At 38.7% G+C, this 12,619-nt stretch overlaps 1 protein-coding gene across 2 annotated transcripts in view; it reads right to left on the reverse strand.

The window, feature by feature from the left end:
- Positions 1-12,619, reverse strand: part of LOC136885679 (acetylcholinesterase) — a 1,299,399-nt gene that overhangs the window by 193,744 nt on the left and 1,093,036 nt on the right. For both annotated transcript variants that reach the window (XM_067158378.2, XM_067158379.2), the window contains one exon: positions 7,656-7,995. In XM_067158378.2, coding sequence (XP_067014479.2) covers positions 7,656-7,995 — 340 coding nt within the window. The remainder of the gene's footprint in view (positions 1-7,655; positions 7,996-12,619) is intronic.

Consider the following 12,619-nt stretch of genomic DNA (forward strand, 5'->3'; position numbering starts at 1 on the left):
CCTACCCTGTGCGATCTGTCTATTTCGTCCACTGAGAGATCCACCCCAATTTCACGAGCAATATCAATGACAATATTGTCGGTGTTTTCTCCTGCAGTTTCTTCCACACCAAACACACGCAAGCACTGCCTTCTTTGGTACTGCTCTAAACTGCCTGTTTTAATTTGCAGCTCCCTTTTTAATTCCCTTATGGTCGTGTCTCTTTCTTCCAGCGCACGCTTTAGTTCCTCGTATTGAAATTTATGGTTTCTTTCAGTTGCTCTACAACTGTCTTCGTCACCTGATCTTGGATGAGGTTGGCAAGCGTGTTGAGAGTCTCCTTACTGCACAGCGCTTCCTGCACTGCTTGCTTCACAATGGCTTCCATTGGCACCTCTTTAACTTTGGGTGGCATGGTTGTTTTTGTAGATATTTCGCTTCAGGTTTCACTGAACACTTCACGAACACTCTGACGTGAATAACTGTACGAGTTAGAGTAATGTATCACACTTGCGACTGTCAAACTGCTAAAATTCACCTCCTAATGCCACACAAACCACGACCCTCGTATTTCGTGACTATACACTATCCGCCATTAGTTGTCTGTACATCACCTACAGTTTGCCGACTTTTCGAATACATTGCAGTATTCTTTGTCAAGGTGACTGAAATACCCCTACTCGATCCGAGGTAATCAGTCTCCCAGGCAGCAATTTACACTACTGGACTCTAGTAGTGTTACTGTGTTAGTGTTATAGGCCCTTTATGCCGCAGAATGCCTTGTATTGAACAGGAAGGGTTTAATTGAAAAGTTAGAAGCCAAAGAAAGAAAAATCCTGAGAAAGATCCCAGGATCAATCAGAGAAAACGGTGAGTACAGGAGACGGCATAACAATGAACTGTACCTGCATGTGGAAAGGATAACGAACACCATTCGGAAACGGAGGATTAATTTTTATGGCCGCATAACACGTATGAGCTCGTAGAGATTGACCAACCGGATGTTATCCTACTTTGTAAACAAGAAAACCAAGGGACCCTGGTTCACCAAAGTTAAAAAAGACCTTAAAGAAATATGGATCACACATGAAGATATCCAGGAACGTTCTCCTCTCCAGAAGAGAGTTCGAGCATACCAGCGATTTCAAGAAAAGGCGAAGTTGAAAACGGGGCAAGAAGTGGACTGATGAAAGAAAGGAGGCTCACGGAAAGCGAATGCGGGAATACTGGTAAAGAGTTAAAGCTCAAGGATGCAAACGGTTGAAATAACGTGGTCCACAGCCGGCCGAAACGAATAATAATAATAATAATAATAATAATAATAATAATAATAATAATAATAATAATAATAATAAAAAATAATAATAATAATAATAAAGAACAGAGCTATCACCAATAAATAACACTGGAAAGAAAGAAGAGAGGTGCTGAAATAAACTATCTAGCATTTGCAGATGATTTTACCATATTTCAGAAAACCTGAAAAATGCAGCAATACAAGTCAATCTCTTGGAAGAAATAGCCAGCAGAACAGGTTTAAGAATTTCTGTACAAAAAACAAATTTATGAAAAGTATAAAAAATGCTCCTGAATTTCTAGTGACAGGAATTGGTCGAATAAAAAAGGCAAAGAAATTCAAATATTCGGGAGAAACAATTTCAAGAAAGTGGTTTGGAAAAATCCGCTGTAGGAGAAAGGATACACAATATTGAAACTAGGAATATGTACAACAAAAAGTGTTTATCTAAAAACCTCAAAATATGACACTAACACACAGTAGTCAATCCGGAATGCCTATACGCGAGTGAATGTCTAGTACTTAATTACAAGTTGAATGAATTACAATTGTCTACGGGCGTCAAATAAAAAGACCTGCACCTGGCGAGCCGAAGTCCTCGGACTCATCCCGGCACTAAATTTCATACGCCATTTCATTTCTGTGATGTGTTCCTTGATTCAATACTCTCACGCGTTTTTTTATTTTAAAAATAGTTATAACTGCTTAATTGAAACTCTGAAATGACTCATATTAGCGCTCACAGTGGTAGAAAAATGCATACTGTGAATCTAATCGACTGGGTAACGATGATTAAGAAAATAATTGTATTGTTTAGGAATAAATAAAGAATACATTCTCATAATTTATTTTTAGTTTACTAAAATTCGTAGTTCATATTCATAGGATGTTTCCAACATTGAGTTGCTTGCCTGAAAGGCTAGAACTGCGGATTGTTTCATTTCGTCAGTCAGTATATTCATTTCCTTCCAAATTTCGCCTGTCCTTTTATGGCCTAATATGTTTCTCACCTTCTCAGCTTCTGTTTTTCTAGTGTAAATTAAAGTAATTCGGATGCGTGTATTCCTTCTATTCCTTAATTTAGTTCCAATCGATAGTTAATTCTTGTTGTGTATGTTTGGTGTGAGTTTGTACGGTAATTCAGTCTTCCTAATCCTACTTTTATTCTCCTCGTTACCGAGCTCGATAGCTGTAGTCGCTTAAGTGCGGCCAGTATCCAGTATTCGGGAGATAGTAGGTTCGAACCCCACTGTCGGCAGCCCTGAAAATGGTTTTCCGTGGTTTCCCATTTTCACACCAGGCAAATGCTGGGGCTGTACATTAATTAAGGCCACGGCCGCTTCCTTCCCATTCCTAGCCCTTTCCTGTCCCATCGTCGCCATAAGACCTATCTGTGTCGGTGCGACGTAAAGCAACTAGCAGGGAAAAAAATCTCCTCATTGTCCCGACCGTTGTGCTGTATCAATTCACAAAGTTATTTGATTAACAACCGCGTGTTCCATTTTCAAATCTGCCGTTGTATTCGTTGTAATAACTTAGTTTAATTCCTAAGACAACGTATTTTTATCCTAGAAATATTGATGGTCAAAGCACAGCCACTTCACTCTTTAAATTACACGATATTGGATTACATCAAAAAATAATATCGTACTACAAACAATTAATGTCATCTCTGTTCTGCACTAATCCATACCAGAATTGTTAGACGAACCATGAGGCAAACACTGCAACTAAGCAGCCAGCCTGCCGTATCCCAGAGAAGTTTTAATACCTCCCAGAATCGCAGAACTACTTAGAGAACACAAAAGAGCTCAAAGAAGGTGCAACTTTGTGCGAGGAGGATCGCGAGGGACCGACGTGGAACACTGAGACAGACCGTATTTACTCTGCAGTGAAAGGGTTTTGATGTTTGTTTGTGCACCGGAAGCCGATAATATGCTTTACAGATGGAGGGTGGCACTCAGTTAGCCAGGAAAGGTCTCCAATATTTATTTAAGGAATGCATAAACCGGGTCCCATTGAGTGGAACGGAATTGGGTATCGATTGAATGACCAGTAACTATCCTAGCTTCTTGTTTACTTCATAAATATAGCTATTTGCCTGAAGTTTTCTTGGCTCAGAGGGAGTATATTTTGTTATTTCTAAACATTTACAATGTTGAGTGTTCGCTTCCCTGTTTGTGCGTCTGTTTCCCAGAAACTAGGGCACGGAGGTCTTTCTCTTTAGGTACAGGCCAGAATGCCTCTCGCAGATTTGTCAGAGAAGGATGTCTAGTACCTGAGCGAATGGTAATATACAGGATGTATATATATAATAAGAGTTTTGTCTGTACATTGCTCAGAATTTCAAAAGAATGGTATTTATGTATCAGTAGGAAATGGTCTTCTTAATGTTCCGTCATGTCTGTCTGTCCGTCTGTCTATATGTATGTACATATGTATGTATGTATGTATGTATGTATGTACGCGCATCAAGAGAATACGGCTGAAGGGAATACAATGAAAATCGGCATGTAAAGCCGGGGAGTAGTTCGCTACAATCTAGGCCATATTTAATTTTATTCACGCTGAGTGAAATGGTAGTTTAGGGAAAGGCCTAAATTTAATATTCGAATATTCATGTTATTAGTGGCACTATCGATAAGTACTACATAACTTAAGTTCTACAGTATTAAATTTCCGATTATTTATGTCTTATACATTTTTACCGTACCGGCTATAATAAAGATATTCTTGAATTTGGATTTTTGTTGCTAAGTCCATATCAGCGCCGAGTCACAAAGAACGGTTTAACAGAACTGAATGAAAATCGGTTTGTAAAGTTGGAGAACAAGGAACTACAGTCTACGCTATAAATAATTTTATAAGATGCCCTAATATCACAGAGTCTGAAGAAAACTGAATGCGAAGGCCTAACATATAGAAAGCTCATATAGTTGATCAACAATAACATTACATTGACCATTGTTTGTTGGGATTGCTTTGTATCTTTTGCTGCCACTCATCTCCGATAGATGGGATTACTGCTGCGTACTGAGTATAACAGCCTGCCTGAATATTGGCAGCAAGAAGCTGGAGATAGAGATCTCTCCCTTTTCTGGCATGCCGTTCCTCTGGTTCATACATTTTCTGATACTTCTAGTACGAAACACACTGGTTCATCGTAGCATTCCAGTTATTCTATCCCTACTCTGAGGCACTGATTAAAATGAACAGTGTGCACATTTAACGGAATAATGGCAGAGGAGTGTTCGCGGCTGTCTGCGTCCTGGTCATTCCAGCACGGGAACTTTGCACTGTTAGATCGTCACCGTAGAACTGTCCGTTAAAAGTGAGAAAACGTGCAGTTTCTCATTTGATCGAATATTTTTTACGATAACATTACTTTTAATCGCTACATTCCTAGCGACGTCATTGTAAGGACCTATGTTGACTTTAGTTGCGGAAAAACCACAAAAGCAGTCATTCCGAGAATTCCGTAGCGAAACATGGGTACATAAGCAAGTAAGAAATATGCTGTTCAAAAATAACAACTCGTGATAAAGATGATCTAGAGAATTTTAAAATAGGGATAGAACTCAACCACATGAACTCCAGGTATAAAGACGGCTGTTGACGTAATGCTCAGAGCCATTCCACAGGTATCTTGAAATAATGGATTATTGTAATATTGCGGCAAAGGACATGAACAACATTTCACTTTGAACCAACGAAATAAAGATTTGCCAACTGCTCCTTAAAATATCATCCAATCATCCACGTTCCACAAAGAAAGCCACAGCAACGGATGCAATAATTCGTAAGCGGCATAAAAGGTAAGTATTGTACAGCTCGCGATCTTTCTTCGATACGAAGTTCTATACAAATCAACTGGCAATGAAGATCGGGACGTACTCCTCCAAAACACTGCCCGTTTTTTGGTGTTTAAGCGGTTATTCTTACCGCTTAGTGGTTGAAATTTTTAAATTATCTTAGATGAATATTAGTGGAAAGTAGCTGGGGAGATAGATTTCTCTCTTCTTTAGCATGCCATTCCTCTGGTTGATAAACAAACAAGAATCTCTGTTCCAAATATCAATCCCATCTGCTTGATGATATCTGGGGAGTGGACGCAACAAAGGAGCAGAATTTGAAAGTTCTGTGGCCGTAGATTTATTTACAATATGTGTTATGGTACAGCTGTATCTCCATAATATCACGCTATTTCATCGCCAAAACCTAATACAGCGGACGTATATCCAGACTGCTCACTGAAGGCAGACGAACTTAAGTACTTGTTCTTTAGCATCAGTAATGCTCGCTTCGGTTCCTCCCCCTCTATTTCCTCACCGATCCTCTATGTATAACATGTATTTTGTTATGGTGGGTTCCACACTTTCGTAATCCCTGCCTGTCAGTGTCAGAAATATCACTTCGTTACCTAAATTTAGTACTTCTGGCCGAGAATATCTGTAGCTGACTAATTTGTATAACTGGATGAGTGAATGACTGAGTTAGAAAAGTGCAATGTATTATCATGTAGATTCTTCTTCTTTCTTCGTAATGCCTATTCAAACAGCGCGTTTGAGCTTGCTTGCTGGCCTGATGGTTTTCACCTTCTTATGGTTAGTCCACACCAAAGTTAATAAACAATGTTAACGAAAACATTTCTCAAGATTTTAATAAACTTTTGGTAACAAACCTCTTAAACATTGCGTCCACACCAAAATATCTGTTTGTGAGGTTACAATGGATAGGGTCAGGAAGAAGAAAAGCGCAGACGCAAAGTGTGGCAAAGAAAAATATTGGAAAAGCGTTTAGAATTAAGTTTGGAGAGGACACTTAGGCCTATGTCAGAACTTTTAATTCATGATGCAGCAGGCTTTCAAAACTTTCTGAGAATGTCCCTACAAGACTTATGGTTCTTGATGGCAGCATTTGAGTCTGAAATTGAAGCAATGATACAAATTATCGGAATGTTATCTCCAATAATGTTAGGCTAAGTGTAACTTGAAGATTCCTAATGACTGGTGACTCCTACCAAGGATCATGTAAGAGAAATACTCCTACACTTCACTTATGTATTTGTGTGGTGTATACGAGTTGCTTGCGATTCGAAAGTCGATTTCGAAAAATAAACAAAGCATTGTATTCCGCGGTACGAATTTGCGTGTTCTAATTGCGTCTTTGCGCATGTGCGAACCGAAATGTTAACGAAAATACGAAATGTTAGTTTCATTCACAAAAGTTAAAGAAATTTTGTTTATCAACATGCTCGAAAAGTTAATGAACACGATATTTTGTTTATTAACAGACAGAAATGTTCATGAATATTGTTCATTAACAATGTTTATTAAAAAAATTAACGAAAACGTCTTGGGTGTGGACGCACCTTTATCCTCCCAAAATCTCTTCAAGAATGCATTGTGTTGTATCTTGCATTCTGTGGAATACGTCCTACCAGTTTTCTTTCTATTATTCTCCATGAATTTGTGCTTGGCTAATTCTGTAATAAAAGCTCCACGATCTTCTTTGATATCGACGGTGATATCCATTTCTTGGAGGTCCGCCTTAGTTTCTTCTAGCCATTATATGTTGAACTTTGATTATTTTAAATAATATTTTGGTGAGTCTTTCGCTGTCCATTCTTTAGATATGGGCTTAGAATTTAAGGCGTCTCCTGCGTGCGGCATCAGTGAACCTGTCAGCTAATGAGTAGAAGTCCACTGTTATTTTACCCCACATTCAATTTTCTCTCATGGGACCATACATTTTCCGGAGAATTTTTCATTTCTTGCTTTTCAGTTTAAAATGACTTCCTAGGGATAATGTTTCCGAGGCGTATGAAGCTATCGGCATAACAACTGTCTTGTAGTGTTGTATTTTTTCATTACGTGATATGACTCTCTTATTGTTGTAATGCCACATTAGCCTCTGCGCCTTATGGAATTTAGTGGCTCTTCCTATGTTGGCCCTACTTTATAGTCCCGATTATGGTATGATTTCTCCAAGGAATTTGAAGCATGACACATGTGAAATTGTGCCGTTTTCCACCTCTAGCGGAGTTTTTCTTGCTGTGTTGATATAGATTGTGTAGATTATTATTTACTATATATTATTATGCACTCTGCGCTCTGCTCCTAATGGAGTATTACTATGGTGGTTAAGTGTAAGAGAGGGCCAAGTGTCCTAACTTCGGCACGTATAAATAAATAAATAAATAAATAAATAAATAAATAAATAAATAAATAAATAAATAAATAAATAAATAAATAAATAAATAAATAAATAAATAAATAAATAAATAAATATTTCGCACACATATTTGTAGATTTTGAAAGAGTGAACTATTCAATTGAAGACTGTTTTACAATTACTGGTGCTGTGCACTACTACTCACCTAGCGGTTTCTGTGCGTAGGGAATACCCAACCAGGCGTCCACTACCTTCCCTGTAGCTGCGGTCATGGTCATGCCACGGACTTTGCCCTTGTTGGTGTCCACGATGAGGGAGTCCTCTTGCTGTGGCTCCGGAGCGGCGCGAGACTCCGACTCCATGTCCCCCAGACGATCCAAGTCGATGGTTTTTCGACCTCCAAAGTCGATAGGCTCGTCCCGATAGAGCGTGTCGTGTAGCAGCAAGGTGTGACTTGATGGATAGGCGTGGTGTCGGCCGTGGTGCTGCGGGTTGGCATGGCAACAGGGGCCGAGCAGTGCTAGCAACACTAGCAGCAGCATCATCTGGAACAACAGAGAACAAGAACTTTGAGTGACAAAATTGATTCAACAATGGTACCAGCATTGGTATCAAGCATCATCTGGAAAAAACAGATAACAAGAATATGGGAGAATGTTAACACAAATGTTTTCACGGCCCGTACTGGTAGACATGACAGGGGTTTTGGCCTCATGCCGTGTCAAGACAACAAGGTGAGAGAGTTTCAGGAGCAGTGCGAGATTCCAACTCCATGTATTACAGACGATCTAGGTGGATGGTTTTTCAACTTTCCTCGCGACCAGTCGAGATTTTATTCCGAAAGCGTGGAGCAAAGTTCTTTACGAAATGTAAAAAGTTCTACCTTATTTTCTTGACACGGCATAAGCCCAAAAGCCCGTATCACGTCTACAAGTACGAGCTGTGAAACCATTAGAAATCTCTATGAATGCTTCTAAACTCAGCAAATTAAGGAGAAAGAACTCCATTATTCTTCATGCTTCCTTCTAAAGGTCTATGGTTATACGGGAAGCTGGCTATCAATTAAGTAATACGTGGTTGCCAGCCATTAAGGATTTACAATTTGTCCGGTGCGTCAACTTAGAAAGATCTTTTGCCCCTACTTGCACGATATGTGACGAACCTGCGTGTTGTAACTGGTGGAAGTGTGAAGTGTTGAATGCGAGGAAAGAAACGTTAAGGACGACACAAACACCCAGTCGCCAGGCCAGGGGTATTAATTATTTACAATTAAAAACTCGTGATCCGGCCGGTAATCGAACCCGGGGCCGCCGGGTGACAGGTGGATGCGTTGCTCCCTACACCGCGGGGCTGGGCATTTACTTAGGTAGTTCTCTTCCCTGTCCTTTCTCTGTCGTTATTTCGTTCTGATGATTTCCAAATTCGTACGTTTGTCATCACCAGATGGTTCTTTCAAGGCATGTGTTATGTGTCATCTACCTTCGACCAGAGACTTATACGTCCTCTCTTTTACATCCTTACTACAACCCCTAAACACCCCCATAAATGTGTACCGTTTAGGTGATTACCCCGATGAAGATCTTTCCATATATTAACACCTAGGTACTTCCAGTGATTCCCTTAAGGAACATCACCCCATCAACACTGTAATTAAAACAGAGAGGACTTTTCCTATTTGTGAAAATCACAACTTGACTTTTAAACCCGTTTATCATCGTACCATTGCCTACTGTCCATCTCACATTATCGAGGTCATTTTTTCAGTTGCTGACAATCTTGTAAGTTATTTATTACGCTGTACAGTATAACATTATCCACAAAAAAGCCTTATATATACAAGGTTATTCACCTAAGATGTTACACGCAAATAACATCCAAACTATTAAAGATATCGGTATTCTGTTCTCATATTCGTAAATGATACTCAGAGGTTTGTAAAATAATGTGCTACTTATTCTCATGGGGTGATTAATAACCGACATATTGATACTAACTCCATATTTTAAAATGGAACGAACGAACACGTACAGCTGGCCTAAAATTCGAACCAAGGACGTATTGGCACGCAAACTGTTTCCTGGCACTGATTACAGCCACAGAACGTATACCAGCCATGCATTGTAGACTATCGTAACCATAATGTGATGCACCGTAAGGTACCCTGGGCGTGCAAAGTTATTGTAGGACTGGTAAACACACAACGGCGAAGGGAGATTAAAGTTTCTTTTTTGTTTTGTTTTGTTTTGTTCTGAAATCCATGTGTAAGAGTTTGCTCTGAATTTGGCGTCTTTCCCCACGGATAGGAATGTGAAGGATTTAGAAAGGACGTTGGCCGTGGTCTATCTCAAAAGTACCAATAGGGCATGGCGAGACGTTGTTATGTTTCCGAGCCCACGTCCTTAGGAACATTTCCAGTGAAGTCTACCTCGGACATTTTTCATTTTATTTTCTAGAAGGAGCTCTTCAGGTGTTCTGTGTTGTGTTTATTTCTCAATTCATACAGTAGTATGTACTGTACACTCAAACCAATGACAATTATAGCTTTCGTTATGTTCCTTTGAAGACAAAGTAAATATTTTATTCCTTTTCAAAACATCAATCCTGCCTACCCTGTCATGAGTTCGCATGTCATGCAATACCTTGCAATCTGTTCTTATTGATATCCCAAAAGGTAAGTGTCCGATTTTGAAAATGATTACATATTTAAACTTCTACGCAGTTGAACCCTTAGGCCAGCTGTATGAATTTGTGCCGATCCATTTAAAAATATGGTGTTAGTATCAATATCTTTGTCATTAATCACCCCTTGAGAATACGTAGCACATTATTTTACAAGCCTCGGGGTATCATTTATGAATATGAGAACAGAATACCGATATCTTGAATTTGTTTAGACGTTATTTCCGCGAAACATCTTAGGTGAATAACCTTTTGTATATTCAGAGAATGATCAGATAATGCTTCACCTACTCTAATTCTCTGAGTTCTCTTTTATAGTGTTATATCATTTGACTCTACATGAAAAGGTAGGCTTCGCTTTTAACGAAACTTTTATTTAACTTATGTGTAATGAAGATTAAGTCACAACTACAATTTTATTTATATATATTGTGAGGTACTTAAGTAATTCTGGAAACGCTATCTCGCAGTTTGTCTGCATTAAACTAATAGCTCAAAGCTGCTTATTATGGATTTACGAAACGTTGTTAAAATAATGACGCCTCTATTAGAAGTTACAGTGTAAATTTAAGCGGTAATGGATCTTAAATTATCGTTGGTTATGTATTTAACGCGGGGCTCAAGTTTGTTCGTGTATTTTGCTGCTAGCGTCTTGGCTTGAGTAATAACGACTAAATATTGGATCTGTATTGTTGAAATTTTGGACAAGTAGTTATGAGTAGAGACCAGAATTTTAGACACTAATAGGTTTTCTGGTGTGCGATCTGGAGTCCTATTCTGGGTGCAATTTCATGCAGTTTTTCAATGGATGCAGTCGCTACCTGTCTGTTGTTCGACAACACTGCTAAGTCATCGGCGGTGGCCAAACACTGTAAATTCATTTTATTTTCACGTAGTGTACCGAGGGCTATTCCTTTAAATTTTAATATCTTTTCTCCAAGTTCTAATCAAGTTTTCCAAAAAAAAAAAAAAGTGAACAATAAAGGGGACAACCCATCTCCTTGTGGGACTCCTGTTTTAACATCAAATGATTCAGACAAATCTCGTAAGAATTTAACCTTTGGAGTGGTGTCTTATTATTTGCATGATTAATTATTTTTTTTCTGTCTACTTTGAATTCTTCCAGAACATCGAAAAATTTATTATTATTATTATTATTATTATTATTATTATTATTATTATTATTATTATTATTATTATTATTACAGATTCCCAATATGGCCCGATCATCAGTAAACGTACATTAGAATGCTGATTCTCACCGCTATTTCCATGATTCTTCTGGATGTTCAACATCATATCCCTTACTATATAGACATTTTCTAGATTTTATTCAATTCAAAATTCTTAATTTGAAGTCTACAATGATTGTGTTTAATACAAATTTATTTGGCATTATTTTGTTACAATGATATGGGAATTCCTATGATTCCATTGTGATGTTTTTCTGAAATTCATGCGTATGTCTGCATTGTCTACCTTAGGTATTTCCATTACTGTGTAATGCTTTTATCTCATTGGGCTGAGGAATGCCACAGTTAAGTGGATATTCTATTATTTGGGGTGCAAATATGATAATGTCTGGGAGTGAGAGATGCTAATGGTGGAGATCTGTTCACAACAGCAGCCGGAATATCGCTAACAGGAGATATCCATTAACGGAGCAGAATTCAAGTTGAGGCAAGGAAGGTCTTCATTTGACATTGGTCGTCTGGGGAGTTTCTCTGCTTTGTTCGTGAGAGGTGAGAAGTCTGGCGTTACGCAGACAGTTATACTGGGTGTTCAGTCATAATTAAACATTCCGATACACATATTGTCTGTTTATATTGAGAACATATTATATTCTGCAAGGTCGTGTAAGTACCTAGGTTCGTTGTGGCCACCGCGTGCTGGATGCAAGGTTTGTGAACTGTTCTACGCAGAGTGAATCGAAACTGAACGACACAATATTCGAATTTTGATGGGGTGAAAGTTCCTTTGGGGATCATTGTAAGTACCTAGGTGTTTATATACTGTAAAGAAAGATCTTCATTGAGGTAATCACGTAAATATGATTGTAAATAAAGGATACATATCTCTGCACACGGTTGTGTGTGTATTTAGGGGTTGTGGTAAGGATGTAAAGGAGAGGGCATATAGGTCTCTGGTAAGACCCCAACTAGAGTAAGGTTCCAGTGTATGGGACCCTCACCAGGATTACCTTTATTCAAGAAATGGAAAAATCTCAAGAAAAGCAGCTCGATTTTTTCTGGGTGATTTCCGACAAAAGAGTAGCGTTACAAAAATGTTGCAAAGTTTGGGCTGGGAAAACTTGGGAGAAAGGAGACGAGCTGCTCGACTAAGTGGTATGTTCCGAGCTATCAGTGGAGAGATGGCGTGGAATGACATTAGTAGACGAATAAGTTTGGATGGTGTCTTTAAAAGTAGGGAAAATCACAATATGAAGATAAAGTTGGAATTCAAGAGGCCTAATTGGGGCAAATTTCGTTT

Source organism: Anabrus simplex, chromosome 14 (assembly GCF_040414725.1).
Source record: "Anabrus simplex isolate iqAnaSimp1 chromosome 14, ASM4041472v1, whole genome shotgun sequence".
Taxonomy (NCBI): Eukaryota; Metazoa; Arthropoda; class Insecta; order Orthoptera; family Tettigoniidae; genus Anabrus; species Anabrus simplex.